Source organism: Anolis sagrei, chromosome 5, assembly GCF_037176765.1.
Source record: "Anolis sagrei isolate rAnoSag1 chromosome 5, rAnoSag1.mat, whole genome shotgun sequence".
Taxonomy (NCBI): domain Eukaryota; kingdom Metazoa; phylum Chordata; class Lepidosauria; order Squamata; family Dactyloidae; genus Anolis; species Anolis sagrei.
In genome coordinates this window covers 93,900,245-93,916,505 of record NC_090025.1, presented here as the reverse complement: position 1 = coordinate 93,916,505, position 16,261 = coordinate 93,900,245, and the positions used below count along the sequence as shown (strand labels likewise).

At 42.0% G+C, this 16,261-nt stretch overlaps 1 protein-coding gene across 1 annotated transcript in view; it reads left to right on the top strand.

Moving 5' to 3' along the window:
* DMTF1 (cyclin D binding myb like transcription factor 1) overlaps positions 1-16,261 on the top strand; it is a 70,676-nt gene that overhangs the window by 51,190 nt on the left and 3,225 nt on the right. Inside the window, exons 12-15 of the mRNA XM_060778201.2 lie at positions 315-521; positions 5,853-5,938; positions 9,339-9,497; positions 13,906-14,292. Coding sequence (XP_060634184.2) covers positions 315-521; positions 5,853-5,938; positions 9,339-9,497; positions 13,906-14,292 — 839 coding nt within the window. The remainder of the gene's footprint in view (positions 1-314; positions 522-5,852; positions 5,939-9,338; positions 9,498-13,905; positions 14,293-16,261) is intronic.

Sequence of the window (16,261 nt, the reverse complement as noted above, 5' to 3'; positions counted from 1 at the left end):
CTGTTTTTAACTATTTATAATTGTTGTTTTGTATTTTATCTGACTATGTATATTGCTGGTAACAAATTGTGCCTTTTTGTAAGCCGCCCTGAGTCCCCCTTCGGGGGTTGAGAAGAGCGGGGTGGAAGTGCTCGAAATTAATAATAATAATAATAATAATAATAATAATAATAAAGTATTTAAACAGAAAAATGAATTGTGATTTTTAACTGTGACCTTACATTGTGGGACAGGGAAATAAATTGTGAAGATGACTTTATAATGCAGGTTTTCTCTTTATTCGTATATTTTCAATATGTTTGTTTGTTTTTTAGTTCTCATAAAAGGTCTGAAACAGCTTAATGAAAGCCAAAAAAACACTCCAGGGCACCAGCTTTCAGAAAATAAATCCTTGCCAAGCAATCATTCTGGTTCTGGAGTTCAGCACCTGCAGATTCGAGTGGCCCGTCTGGATGAGAATTCAAGCCATTCCCAAGGGCCCATGGCAGCATTACAGATTCCAGTCCAGATTACCCATGTCTGTAAGTGGCTGAAATTAATGTCTTGTTTCTTCACAATCACCCTTCTTACAATCAAGGGACTCCCTGGCATCTAGAAATTCGAGCATCCTACCTACGAGACCGCATCACAGTCTACGAACCCACACGCTCGCTCCGGTCATCAGGAGAGGCCCTGCTCGTGATCCCACCTGCCTCGCAGGCGTGTCTGGTGGGGACGCGGGACAGGGCCTTCTCTGTGGTGGCCCCCTGCCTCTGGAATGCCCTCCCGAAAGATCTCAGACAGCCCCCCACCTTGGCGGTTTTTAGAAAAAACCTGAAAACCTGGCTATTCCAACGTGCCTTCTCAGATTAGGAACCCCACTATCAAAGCCCAGAAGCACTTTAGTAGAGTCAAGATCACCCTCAACGCACACCGCACTTATACTTTAATCTCATATCCCCCTGACACTTTTTTCAGCACTTTTAACCCTGTACCCCACTTCAGCCAGCTCAGTTTTAATAATGTCCTGTTGTATTGTTATCACTGTTGTTTTTCTGCTTTAACTGTTTTATTTGCTATATATTGTATTGTTGTACTGTTGTATTGTGTTGTGTTGGGCTCCGGCCTGTTGTAAGCCGCATCAAATCCCTTGGGAGATGCTAGCGGGGTACAAATAAAGTTTAATAATAATAATAATAATAATCTGCATTTGGGAGTAGCTGGAAGGTGGCTTCTTCCATGAGCATGTATGTTTCCTCTGTTGTGCACACAGATTATGCATTATAAAATTGTGTAGCCAGGGTGGTTTGAGAATTGAGAACTCTGGAGAATACAGTTGAATCCTCACTCAGCCATGAAAACCCACTGGGTGACACCTTGAACAAGTGACACACTCTTAGCCTCTGGAAACCCAGTCTTTGGGTTGCCATAAATCAAAAACAACTTCAAGGCACACAACAACACCAAGAAGAATCCCATTCAAGGTGTATTGTGGTGGAATTATGCACATTTTTTCAGTGATGATGCCAATATTCATCAGTAGCAGCCAAATGTTTGATTTATTTACAAGAGTGTGGCCCCCAAAGTTCAATTTGTGGGCTCATGTAGCCTTCTAGCCGCTCACTGTTGCCCACCTCTGACATAAGAACCCACACATCTATTTACAAACCTACATGATCTCTTCGATCTTTCGGAGAGGCTCTTCTCTCGCTCCCGCCCGCATCACAAGTGCGACTTTTGGGGATGAGAAAGAAAGCCTTCTCTGTGGTGGCCCCTCGGCTCTAGAACCCACTCCCCAGAGATATTAGGCAACCCTAATTTGATGTATTGTCGAAGGCTTTCATGGCTGGAATCACTAGGTTCTTCTGGGTTTTTTCGGGCTATAGGGCCATGTTCTAGAGCAGGGGTCAGGAACCTTCGGCCCTCCAGGTGTGGTGGACTTCAACTCCCACAATTCCTTGAGGCTCAGCATTCGCCCCAAAGGCTTACCTTGGCCTCAAGGAATTGTGGGACTTGAAGTCCACCACACCTGGAGGGCCGAAGGTTCCCCACGCCTGTTCTAGAGGCATTTCTCCTGACGTTTTGCTTGCATCTATGGCAAGCATCCTCAGAGGTAGTGAGGTCTGTTGGAATTAGGACAATGGGTTTATATATCTGTGGAATGGCTGGGGTGGGGCAAAGAGCTCTTCTCTGCTGGAGCTAGGTGTGAATGTTTCAACTGACCACCTTCATTAGCATTTGAAGGCCTGGCTGAGCCTGGGAAAATCTTTTGTTGAGAGGTGTTAAGATGTGCCTGGTTGTTTCCTCTCTGCTGTTTTGCTGTTGTAATTTTAGAGTTTTAAATAAAACCCTAATTTGCTTTATTGAGGGCCTTGGCCTTTGTAAGCCGCACCGAGTCCTTCGGGAGATGTTAGCGGGGTATAAATAAAAATAATAATAATAATAATAATAATAATAATAATAATAATCCTCTACACTGGCAATCTTCAGGAAGAATCTGAAAACCTGCTTATTCCAATATGCCTTCAGTGATTGAATGTAAGATACTCCCTGACCATTTTTCCCCCACAAAATGACCTCAATAGCAGTTTATCTTATGGTTCATGCAGTTAAATCCCTCCTCATCCCGGATCCTCCTACCAATGTTTGACATTGTCCTATCTCCCAGTGCTTTAAAATTTTATTCTGAATTTGGCCCTGCCCAGCAAAATCTTTTTTGTTTTAATGTCTGATTTTATTATTTATTATTATTTTTATTTGCTGCATTTGTTGACCGCCGTTCTCAGCCCTAGGGCGACTCACGGCGGTGTACAACATATAAAAGACAATTTACAATAAGCCATAACGAAAAAAAAACCAACATATCACTAATACACAGTCATATAATTCTGGATTCATCGTTGAGCCTGGATCCCCAGGTTTCAGCGGTGACCAGGGGAGCATTTGCACAGCTTAGGCTCGTGCGCCAGCTGCGCCCGTACCTTGGGAAGTCTGACTTGGCCACGGTGGTACACGCTCTGGTCACATCCCGCCTTGACTACTGCAACGCTCTCTACGTGGGGCTGCCCTTGAAGACGGCCCGGAAGCTTCAGCTAGTCCAGCGCGCGGCAGCCATGTTACTAACAGGAGCGGGACGCAGGGAGCATACAACGCCCTTGTTGTTCCAGCTCCACTGGCTGCCGATCTGCTACCAGGCCCAATTTAAGGTGCTGGTGTTATCCTACAAAGCCCTAAACGGTTCCGGCCCAAAATACCTTTCGGACCGCATCTCGGCCTATGAGCCCACGAGGACCTTGAGATCGTCTGGGGAGGCCCTTCTCTCGATCCCGCCTGCTTCACAGGCACGTCTGGCGGGGATGAGAGAGAGGGCCTTCTCGGTGGTGGCCCCCCAGCTATGGAACACCCTCCCTGTTGACATCAGACAGGCGCCCTCCCTTATGTCCTTCCGTAAGAGCCTGAAGACATGGCTATTCGAGAAGGCATTTAACTGAGTGCTACAGTAACTGGAAATGACAACTGGAACGGAATATGGACTACGAGATCGGTTATGATTCTACGATAAGACGGAGCGGATTTTTTAGTGTAATTAGATAATTGTGTATTAGTGATATATTGGTTTTTGTTGTCGTGGCTTATTGTAAATTGTCTTTTATATGTTGTACACCGCCGTGAGTCGCCCTAGGGCTGAGAACGGCGGTTAACAAATGCAGCAAATAAATAAATAAATAAATAAATAAATATAATTACACTAAAATAATCTGCTCCGTCTTATCGTAGAATCATAACCAATCTCGTAATCCATATTCCGTTCCAGTTGTCATTACCAGTTAGTGTAGCACTGTTATACTGTTGTGTTGCTTATTACATTGTTTTGCATTTCATGTATTTTATTTTTTTGGTTTTATTACGTTTTTGAGTTGTATTGTGATGTATTGTACTGATGGGCGTGGCCTCATGTAAGCCGCACCGAGTCCTCTTGGGGGAGATGGAGCGGGGTATAAATAAAGTATTATTATTATTATTTATTTATTTATTTATTTATTTATTATTTACTGCACTTGTAGACCGCCGTTCTCAGCCCTAGGGCGACTCCCGGCGGTGAACAACATATAAAAACAAATTACAATATAGGCAATATCACAAACAACAATAACAACATCACTATCAATAATACAATTACACTAAATCATTCGCGCCGTCTCATCATAGAATCACAATCCAATCTCGTTATCCATGTTCCGTTCCAATCATCATTGCCAATTGTTGTAGCACTTAATCAAATGCCTTCTCAAACAACCACGTCTTTAGTCTCTTGCGGAATGTCATAAAGGAGGGCGCCTGTCTGATGTCTACAGGGAGGGTGTTCCACAGCCGGGGGGCCACCACCGAGAAGGCCCTATCCCTCGTCCCCGCCAGGCGTGCCTGTGAGGCAGGCGGGATCGAGAGAAGGGCCTCCCCAGACGATCTCAAAGTCCTCGTGGGCTCATAGGCCGAGATGCGGTCAGACAGGTATTTTGGGCCGGAACCGTTTAGGGCTTTGTAGGCCAACACCATTATTATTATTAAGAGATCAGAAAGACATATAGCGTACACCTCTTCCATATGTGCATACACATACCTGTACTCAGTACATACACTGTAAGAAGGATTTTGTGTGTTTTGAATTCTCCCAACTTCTAATAAAGTTCTTTTACTGCTGCCACTGGTAAAGGCGATTTCTAGATCATGGCCTCTTATACTGTGGGTCCCCTTAGCTCAATCAATGTTGGGCAAGAATAAAGGTCTGAATGTCACCTTGATACTAACACTAATCTGTTAGCAACAAGTTGTGGTGTTTACTCTGAAGAAAATGCTTCAGCTTGTCTCCACAAAAAGGAAAATCATCCTGATTTCTTACCATTAATATTTTATTTTTATACTTATTTTATCTATCTATATGTGACGATGTGTAGTTTTATTCCTTTGGTTATGTGTAGTTTGGACAATGGTTTAAGGATGGTAAGTATGGGAGATTATGTTTTGTTGGAGAGAGTGGCTTGATGTTAGCTAAGTTGCCATAGCAACAGGGGCGGAGCCAACTGCCTCTTCAGAGGCAGCTGTGTTTTAAAAAAGTCAGTCAGTGGCCGGAGAGCTACTGAGAGGACACTGAATCTTTTGGTGGAGATTCAGGGAATGTGTCTGTAGCCAGTGTGCTATAGGGAAAAACTGAATCTCTTGGAGATTCAGGGCACCAATTGGTGACCAAAGTGGTTGCAGAGAAGGACCCGGTACAGGGGGTTGTTGATTCTGAATTAAGAATCAAGGTTTGGCTGGGTTTAAGCCTGTTGTGCCAGCTGTGAAACCTTATGAAGTGTTTGCCTGAGTTTACTCATGAAACCTTTCCAATGTAACCATCAAGATTTATGTCTCTTTTGAAGAAACAGTTAAACTTATTATACTGCTGTTAAAATAAACTTGTTACTGTTCTCCTCAAGTCCTGCCTGATACAGTTTCTTCTAAGTTGAACAGCCTGCAATAATAAAGTCAGCCAGAAACAGTCCCTTTATAAAATAGTTCCTAGGCTGATATTGATCGTTGCCCGGCTTCCCTCATAGATAAGGTGGCAGTGGGTGCTTTACCACGCGCACCTTCACAATTGGTGGTATTCGGTGGCATTACGACGGTCATCGTTACAATTGGTGGCAGCAGTTTAACGGCCTCTTCACACTATATACCTGGGATAACATGAAAATTCCTCAGGTGGAAAGGGGTCATAAGTGGGAAGCGTAGTCCAGCAGCATATATCGTTCAATTCTACTTTATGTTCTATCACTTCAATATTTAAAAGATGTTTTAAAACCTATCAATGTGTATTTTCCCTTTCATTCCCATAGCTTCTGCTGACTCCCCTGCGGCTTCGGTTGACTCTGAGACGATAACGCTAAATAGTGGAACACTACAGACCTTTGAGATTCTGCCAGTAGGTACCATAAAACCAGCATAATTGTACCATACTTCTCTGCTTCTTTGACTTGAAACCAGGATTTTAAAAATGAGATCATCCAGAAATAGGATGTTGTGGGAGGGGATTGTCTCAACTGGAGACATCAGCTATTCTCTTCCTTTAAAAATTCGTTAAGAACCAATTGTGGCAAGTTCTTGGTGGTATTTACATACCAAATCACCTTGTCTCTCTCCTGAGAAATGTGTATAAGGACCAAGTAGCAACAGTAAGAACTGACCATGGAACAACAGACTGGTTCAAGATTGGGAAAGGCGTATTTATTTATTTATTTATTTATTTTGCGTATTTCTACCCCGCCCTTCTCAACCCCCGAGGGGGGACTCAGGGTGGCTTACAAAAGGCACAATTCCATGCCTACACAAACAATAAAAATAAAACATATATAAACAGCAATTAAAACTATTATAAACAATTCAAACAATCAATTATACATCACAATCAATAAAATCAATCTTCTTCTTCCCTTCTTACTCTCCCTCCCCTTTCCCAACCCCTATATTATTATTATTATTATTATTATTATTATTATTATTATTATTATTTGGATGCTCAAAACCAACTTTTATTGAAACATATAAACCAAGAATTCTTTGCAATTCATACAAAGGGACTTTCCCCCATTTGCCAAACTTTTCCCAGACTTCACAACCTACAAGTTGGACTCTCTTCTTCTTCATCTTCTTGCAAAGTTCCCCCCCAAAATTCATCGAAACAGGAAAGGAACCTGAACAACGCTGTCTTTTTCTCTTGGGTTGGATCTACATTTCCATATCATGACAGGCTTCAAACTTAGATGGCAGTTGGGTATCCGGGCTTTGGAAGGTGTCACTCTAAAACCTCAAAAGTCTCCAAAAGTTAGTATTCAAACTTAGATGCCGGTTGTGTATCTGGATTTGGAAGATGTCAGTCCAAAAACTCCAAAGTCTCCAAAACTAAGGATTCAAACTTAGATGATGCAAACTTAGATGGCAGTTGTGTATGTGGCTTTGGAAGATGTCAGTCCAAAAACTCCAAAATTTAGTACTCAAACTTAGATGACGATTGTGTATCTGGGCAAACTTTGATGGTGGTGTGTATCTGACTTTGGATTATTTTTTGAATTATTATTATTATTATTATTATTTGAATACACAACATGCTGTTGATTAAAAACCTTTAGATGTATCCCTTTAAAAACCTTAATAAAATTCCAAAAAAAAAAAGAGAAGAGAAGAGAAGAGGGCCATGATAGCACAGCTGGTTAAACTGCTAGCTTTAGAAAATCTGCTGACCGGAAGGTCGGCAGTTCAAAATCACGAGTCTGGGTGAGCTCCCAATTGTCAGCCCAGCTTCTGCCAACCTAGCAGTTTGAAAGCATTCAATGAAAGTAGATCAATAGGTACTGCCTTGGTGGGAAGGTAAATGGGCATCCCATGCAGATATAGACCTGCCGGCAACACAATTGGAGATATGTATGAACAACAGGCTCCTCGGCATGGAAAAATGGAACAAGAGCACCTCCCCATGGCTGGAGTTGAACATCGCCTCCAGACACCGGAGATGGAAAAAGGAGGAGGCCTTTATCTTTGACTATGTTGTATGTTATTGCTTTCTGTGTGTAAAAGGGATTAAGTGTTTTCCTTATATGTGTACGAGGGGTATTTTTTAAGTAAGGTCCGTTTTGTTGTAGACACTAGTAGTTCGCGCGTATACCGCAACTAGCGCGTGCGTCGTGTACCGGCATGCCTCGGGAACAACTGTGCTCAGTTTCCGCTCTGTAGCTAACCTGTACGGTTCTGTTCTGTGCTTTTAAAATGTTTAAGACTATCAACTCACCCTCCGCATGTGAGGTTCGCTCAGTGATACGATTTTTATCAGCAAGGAGCCTATCTGCTGCAGAAATTCATTGACAGATTTGCAAAGTGTACGGTGATACTGTTATGAATGAAAGCAAAGTGCGTAAGTGGGTACAACAATTCAAAGATGGCCATGACAACGTCCATGATGAGGACCGCTCCGGTCACCCTTCTTTGATTACAGATGATTTGGTGGCTTCAGTTGAAGCGAGGATTCGTGAGAACAGGTGCTTCACAATAACAGGTCTCTCAAACGAATTTCCTGACGTGTCGAGATCAGTGCTTTACAACATTGTTTCTGAACACCTAAAGTTTAGGAAACTGTGCTCCCGTTGGGTCCCGAAACTCCTAACAGAGGACCACAAAAACCAAAGATTTGAGTGTGCGATCAAATCAAATCGTCTGTAATCAAAGAAGGGCGACCGGAGCGGTCCTCATCATGGATGTTGTCACGCCCATCTTTGAATTGTCGTATCCACTTACGCACTTTGCTTTCACTCATAACAGTATCACCGTACACTTCACAAATCTGTTGATGGATTTCTGCAGCAGGCAGGTTCCTTGCTGACAAAAACTGTATCACTGAGCAAACCTCACATGCGGCGGGTGAGTTGATAGTCCTAAACAGTTTTTAAAGCACAGAACAGAACCGTACAGGTTAGCTACAGAGCGGAAACTGAGCACAGTTGTTCCCGAGGCATGCCGGTACACGACGCACGAGCTCGTTGCGGTATGCGCGCGAACTACTAGTGTCTACAACAAAACGGACCTTACTTTAAAAATACCCCTCGTATATTATAAGTCCGCTCTGAGTCTTTCCAGGAGACAAAGCGGAATATAAATAAAGTGCATTATTACATTGTACAACCTAGAGTGGTCTATGGGGGGAAAGACATGGTGATAGCATTGTGGCAGTTACTCTATATTTCCAAGATTTTAAAAGAGGTTTTCAATTATCCTATTGTTAGAAAAGGGATTCCTGAGTCCTTCTAGATCAGTGGTTCCCAACCTTTTTTTTTTTTTTTACCAGGGATCAGTTGAACAGGGATCACTTTGACCACGGACAACTCTCCAACATTTTTACCAGAAGGGTTATGAATCAGTTTTTGGTCAACTTCAAATTCGATTTGGTTATTTGGGGTGCTGATTCAGAAAATTACATTGGATAGACCACATCAGCTCTAGTTTCCAATACAGAACATATGCCATCCAGTAGTTGCCATCTGCTCGCCCACAGAAAACCATATTTAATAATCTAGAGCTGATGTGGTAGTAGTAATCTCTGTTGCTTTGGCACAATAAGAGGGTTTTGCGAGACCAGTCGCTCTCATTGCCACATGGTTTCAAGGTAACAATGTAGCAATGGTGAGGCCGCGGAGCACATTTTTGTTCTTGTGGACCACTGGTGGTCCACGGACCACAAGTTGGGAACCAGTGTTCTAGATAGACATTGCCACAATGTTTTTGATGAAGTCTCTCTGTTGAGTTCATTGTGTTGATCTCATTTTCTCTTGTGCCAGTCTTTTCATCTGCAGCCCACTGGAACGCCAGGGACTTACTTACTCCAAACAAGCGCCAACCAGGGCCTGCCTTTGACACTCACTACTAGTCCAACAGTGACCCTCACAGCTGCCGCTGCACCAGCCTCTCCAGACCAGATTATCGTTCATGCCTTATCCGTATGTATCAATAAAAGAGAAATGGGAAAAAAGAGCTGATGGACAGGGAAGTTTTGTAAATCAATATTTTGAAAAATAATCTTTATTTAATCTTTAAAAAAAACATGATTATAGTAAAATAGCCAAGAACTTTAGATTAGATATAAGGATAAAGTTGAAGTACTTTGGTCACATCATGAGGAGACAGGAAAGCCTAGAGAAGACAATTATGCTGGGGAAAGTGGAAGGCAAAAGGAAGAGGGGCCGACCAAGGGCAAGATGGATGGATGGCATCCTTGAAGTGACTGGACTGACCTTGAGGGAGCTGGGGGTGGTGACGGCCGACAGGGAGCTCTGGCGTGGGCTGGTCCATGAGGTCACGAAGAGTCGGAGACGACTGAACGAATGAACAACATAAGGATAAAGATGTAGATTGGTTAAAGTTGAGAGTGTAGAGTAAAAGAGGGGTTTGGGGTCAGAGTTGTAAATCAATATTTTGAGAGTATTTGGCATCTTTCAAACTTAGTCAGATTTATTTATAAATAGAAGACAAATGCTACAAATACGATTCTGCTGCATTAAATATTTTTTCCTATTTTTGGTCATGTCCCAAGTTCACAAATTATCTAATTCCTATAACAACTGAATTTTTAATTTATTTTCAAAGATTAGCAGGATATGTTTTTACTGTTAGACATTTCAGTTATTCCATATGGTTATATAAAGAACACTTTAACTTTTAGGTGATGTTGCAGTCGTAGGTGCATCTCATTTCAATGAGGTAATAGACTGAAGATGACCGATGTACTCTCTGGTGACAAATATGTGTATAAGAATTTGGAGCACTTCCTAGATCAGGGGTCCTCGAACTTTTTAAACAGAGGGCCAGGTCACCGTCTATCAAACTGTTGGAGGGCCGGATTATAATTTGAAAAAACACATGAATGAATTCCTCTGCACACTGCACATATTTTATTTGTAATGGGGAAAAAACCCACTTAAAAACAATACAATAATTAAAATGAAGAAAATTTTTAACCAATATAAATGTATTAATATTTCAATGGGAAGTGTGGACCTGCTTTTGGCTGATAAGATAGGATTGTTGTTGTTGTTATGTGCGTTCAAGTTGTTTCAGACTTAGGTTGACCCTGAGCGAGGGCCGGGTAAATGACCTTGGAGGGCCATATCCGGCTCTCGGGCCTTAGTTTGACGACCCCTGTCCTAGATAATTAAACCTACGGAAAGTTAAACAAGATGAACTTTTTTTATTTACAAATAACAAGGCTCTGAATGAAGTGCAAATTCAGACCTTGTTTGGAATAACTTGATATCCAATCGTTTATTTTGTTTTGAGTTTTTTTCCCTTTCATCTTTACTATGCGAAAATACAAGTATCTGATGTTCATACCATTGAATTTGGGCTAAGAAGATAAAAAATGTGGTTATAACACTTGAAATGAATTTCTGTAATAAGAGAGTCATATATCCTAAACCTTTCTGCATATGCTTGACAATGACCCATTTGTTCATATCCAGACTTTCATGAACCAGCACGAACTTTTAAGATCTTCCAGGGAGGCCCTCCTTTTGCTCCCACCACTGTCACAAGCACGATTGGTGGGGACGAGAGAGAGGGCCTTCTCAGTGGTGCCCCCCTGCCTCTGGAATGCCCTTCCTGGAGAAATAAGACAGGCCCCATCCCTCCCCTCCTTTCATAAGAGCCTGAAGACCTGGTGGTTTAAACAAACCATTGCAAACGACTAGCTCTAGCTCTGCCCTAGATACTATTGACATTGGCCATATCTTTTTCTACCAATTACCCAGGTCACTTTCTTCTGTTAGGCCCTGGAAATGTACAGCCATAAACACTACCTAATTTCCCAGGCTCTCTAAAATCGCACTAGCCTGGCCCGGCCTTTTAAACTGCCTTGAACAGGCAGGATTATTTTAAATATATGTGCTACTAGCCGTCCCCTGCCACGCATTGCTGTGGCTCACTCTGGTGGTCATGGGGGTTCTGTGTGGGAGGTTTGGCCCCATTCCATCGTTAGTGGGGTTCAGAAAGCTCTGTGATTGTAGATGAACTATAAATCCCAGCAACTACAACTCCCAAATGCCAAGATTCTATTTTCCCCAAACTCCACCAGTGTTCACATTTGGACATATTGAGTATTCTTGTAGAGTTTGGTCCAGATCCATCATTGTTTGAGTCCACAGTGATCTTTGGATGTAGGTGAACTACAACTCCAAAACCAAAGGACACTGCCCACCAAACCCTTCCAGTATTTTCTGTTGGTCACGGGAGAACTGTTTGCCAAGTTTGGTTCAATTCCATAGTTGGTGGGGTTCAGAATGCTCTTTGATTGTGGGTGAACTATAAATCCCAGCAACTACAGCTCCCAAATGACAAAATCAATTTTTTGAGTGATGGACATACATTGGGTTGTTTGGTGTCTTGTGTCCAAATTTGGTGTCAATTCGTCCAGTGGTTTTTGAGTTCTGTGAATACCACAAACAAACATTACATTTTTATTTATATAGACTAGCTTAGGTCCCTGGGAATGCCCGAATTGGGTGTTTTATAAAGATAAACATTAGAAGTAGTCATTGTTTGGTTTTGGATTTTATGAATATGTCAATTAGTAAGTGCATATTAATTTGGGTGAACTGCAACTCTCATCAACCTGGATCAAGTCCCCCACTCCCAAATCCCACCAGTATTTAAAGTTGGTCATGTTGGGTATGTATGTCAATTTTGTCCATTTCCATCATCAGTGGGGTTCACATGCACTTTGTAGATGAGTAAACTATAGCTTCCATCGTCCTTTATCATTGCCTTCAAACATAGCCACTATGGAGAGTATGTGTGCCACTGCTCTCTGGATGTGGGCGCCATCTTGAAAAATACATACAAAGAGAGATAGAAAGATAGAAAGATATTGAATTTTATTTATAGAGATTACTAGCTGCCCCCCTGCCACATGTTGCTGTGGCCCAGTCTGGTCATCTGGAATATAAAGTAATAAGAAAGAGTTGGTTTCTAATATATGTAATTTCTTTCTGCTTGTGGGTAAACAGTATTTCTTGCTGTTTCTTTGTCAGTGTTGATGTAGGGATTGTCTGGTTTGCCTACTCTGGAACACGCAACACATAATTGTCCTTCTTTAGGGGTCCCTTTCAAATCTATGATACTATATCTGTGTGTGTGTGAATCATATATATTATCTATCTATAATTATGGCTGGATGGCTCTTTGTCAGGAGGGCTTTGATTACGTTTTCTTGCCCTGGTAAAGGGAGTTGGACTGGATGGCCTTAAGTATTTTCTGATGGTCATGGGAGTTCTGTGTGGGAAGTTTGCCCCAGTTCTGTCATTGGTGGGGTTCAGAATGCTCTGATTGTAGATGAACTATAAATCCCAGTACTACAACTCTCAAATGTCAAGGCCTACCCCCCCCCCCCCCCACTCCATCTGTGTTCACATTTGGGCATATTGAGTATTCGTGCCAAGTTTGGTCCAGATCGATCATTGTTTGAGTCCACAGTGTCTCTTGATGTAGTGTTTTCTGTTGTTCAGGGGAGTGCTGTGTGCCAAGTTTGGTTCAATTCCATTGTTGGTAGAGTTCAGAATGCTCTTTGATTATAGGTGAACTATAAATCCCAGCAACTACAACTCCCAAATGTCAAGGTTTATTTCCCTTAAACTCCATCTGTGTTCATATTTGGGCATATGGAATATTTGTGCCAAGTTTGGTCCAGATCCATCATTGTTTGAGTCCACAGTGCTCTCTGGATGTGGGTGAACTAGACTTCCCAAACTCAAGGTCAATGTCCACCAAACCTTTCCAGTTTTTTCTGTTGGTCATGGGAGCTAGGTTTGTGCTAGGTTTGGCTCAATTCCATCATTGGTGGAATTCAGAATGCTCTTTGATTGTAGGTAAACTATAAATCCCAGCAACGACAATTCCCAAATGACAAAATCATTTTTTTCAGTGGAGGACATAAATTGGTGTCTTGTGTCCAAATTTGGTGTCAATTCCCCCAGTGGTTTTTGAGTTCTGATGGTAGCACGAACTAACATTACATTTTTATTTATATAGATAAATATACATAGCATTTAACTAAATTTATATGTGGAAATAATCAGAGCTCCAAATACCATTTTGTTATGTAATGTATTCACAGGACTTGACTCTCTTTAGACTTTGTGTGGAAATGTGTTGCCTTACAGAATGTGTTTACCTAACTAGTAAAGTTAGCAGTGAAGGATGATGGGGGTTATACTCTTAATAATGTCTGGTTGAACACAGGTTCCTCACTTCATTCCAGCAAAAGTAAACATATTTGGGCTGCAGGTATAAAATAAATCAAGGTAGAAACTGTAAACACCCCTTGGTAGTTACCTTTTTTCTGGCTATTTCCCACAGCCAGAGCACTTGCTGAACACAAGCGACAACGTCACAGTACAATGCCACGCACCAAGTGTCATAATTCGCACTGTTGCAGCCGAAGAAATACCTTCATCGGTAACCCAGGAGGAACTTACTGTTGATTCAGACATTCATCCAGTTGACCTAGTGGGCACTCCGACATCTTTGGAAACAGACACTTTTCCAGATGACATCCATCAATCCAAGTTGGCTGTTGAAGAGCAAGCCACGTATGGCGAAGACAGTGCCTCTAAATTTGGTGACAGAAATAGAACTGAACTCATAGACAGAGTCATGGTGAGCACAGGAGAAGAGATTTTGGGTGCAAGCCTCAAACGGGAAGAGGATTGTCAGTCTGATTTGGCTGGACCATACGTTTCTGAGGTAAGGAAAGCCATAGATGGCCATTTAAGACATGCCAGATGCACAGTTTGAGATCAGTGTGTGTAGCCATTTAAACTTTTTCTGCTTTCAGAGGCTGGCCAAGTGTCATATTGTACATATTACACATCTTTACGTACTGTATATTCCGGCATATAAGACGATTGGGCATATAAGATGGCCCCCAACTTTTCCAATTAAAATATAGAGTCTCCATATACGAACCCACGCGTTCCCTTCAATCATCTGGAGAGGCCCTGCTCCCGATCCCACCTGCGTCACAGGCGCGTCTGGTGGGGACGAGGGACAGGGCCTTCTCTGTGGTGGCCCCCCAACTCTGGAACTCTCTCCCCAAGGACATCAGACAAGCCCCAATGTTGGCTGTCTTTAGGAAGAGCCTGAAGACCTGGCTGTTCCAGTGTGCCTTTCCAGAATAGGAAACTCCTGACATCAAGTCCCAAATGCACTTTGTTAGAGATTCAGGATTATTTGCACATTGCATCTACCTCCAAATATCACTTGTCAAGTCTAGCACTTTTAAATTTTGTCTGTTACACTTGGCCCGGCCCTTGGTTTTAAATGCATCACTATGTCATTGTTTTTTATTGTTCTAATGCTTTGCTTGATGTTTTATTTGCTTATGACTTTTATTGTGTATGTGTATGTTACTGTTGTTGGCAGCCTTGGCCTTTGTAAGCCGCATTGAGTCCTTCGGGAGATTTTGCGGGGTATAAATAAAGTTAATAATAATAATAATTATTATTATTATATTAATAGATTTTGGGATATATTCGCCGTGTAAGACTACCCCTCTTCCAACGCACACAAAATAAATAAATTAAAAAGCATCAGATTTGATTTCAATATGGTAATTTTCCTATTACTATACCTCCTACTCTGCCTCTCAGATCTCGCACATGCACACCTGCACCACTTCATTGCAGTTTTCAGGAGTGAGATCTGAGAGGCAGAGGAGGAGGTACGGTAATAGGATACAAGGGCAGGCCAGACAGGTAAAAGAGGTGTGAAGCGGGACGCAGGCTGATAGAATTTTGCCAGGAAAACTCTGTGTGTGTGTGTGTGTGTATGTGTGTGTGTGTGTGTGTGTGTGTGTGTGTGTGTATATATATATATATATATATATATATATTGTATATTCCAGCATATTAGATGACTGGGCGTATAAGACGACTCCCAGCTTTTCCAGTTAAAATATAGAGTTTGGAATATACTCACCTTATAAGACTACCCCTCTTCCAACACAGACCAAATAAAAATTTAAAAAACATCACATTTTATTTCAATATGGTAATTTTCCTATTACTGTCCCTCCTTCTCTGCCTCTCAGATCACGCACATACGCACCTGCACCACTTCACTGCAGTTTTCCAGGGCGAGATCTGAGAGGCAGAGGAGGAGGGACAGTAATAGGATACAAGGGCAGGCCAGACAGGTAAAAGAGATGTGTTTTTCTGGACCCAGAGTTACTCTCTCTCTTATTTCCATACCCCGGGTGCCCCGGATGCCTGCAGCTTGTGGCCATTGTCATTTTTGAGCTCCCCTGACCATGTGCGGCAACCACAGATTCCCTAATCCGATTGGAAGTTTCAGCACCCATTCTATAAGATGACTCCCATGTATAAGACTACTCCCGCATATAAGATTATTCCCGTGTATAAGACTACTCCCGCATATAAGATTATTCCTGTGTATAACACTACTCCCGCATATGATTATTCCCGTGTATAAGACTACTCCCACATAATAGATTGTTCCCGTGTATAAGACTACTCCTGCATATAAGATTATTCCTGTGTATAAGACTACTCCCGCATATGATTATTCCCGTGTATAAGACTACTCCCACATATTAGATTATTCTCATGTATAAGACTACTCCCGCGTATAAGACGACCTTGTGTATAAGATAACCCCTGACTTTTGAGAAGATTTTCTTGGGTTAAAAAGTAGT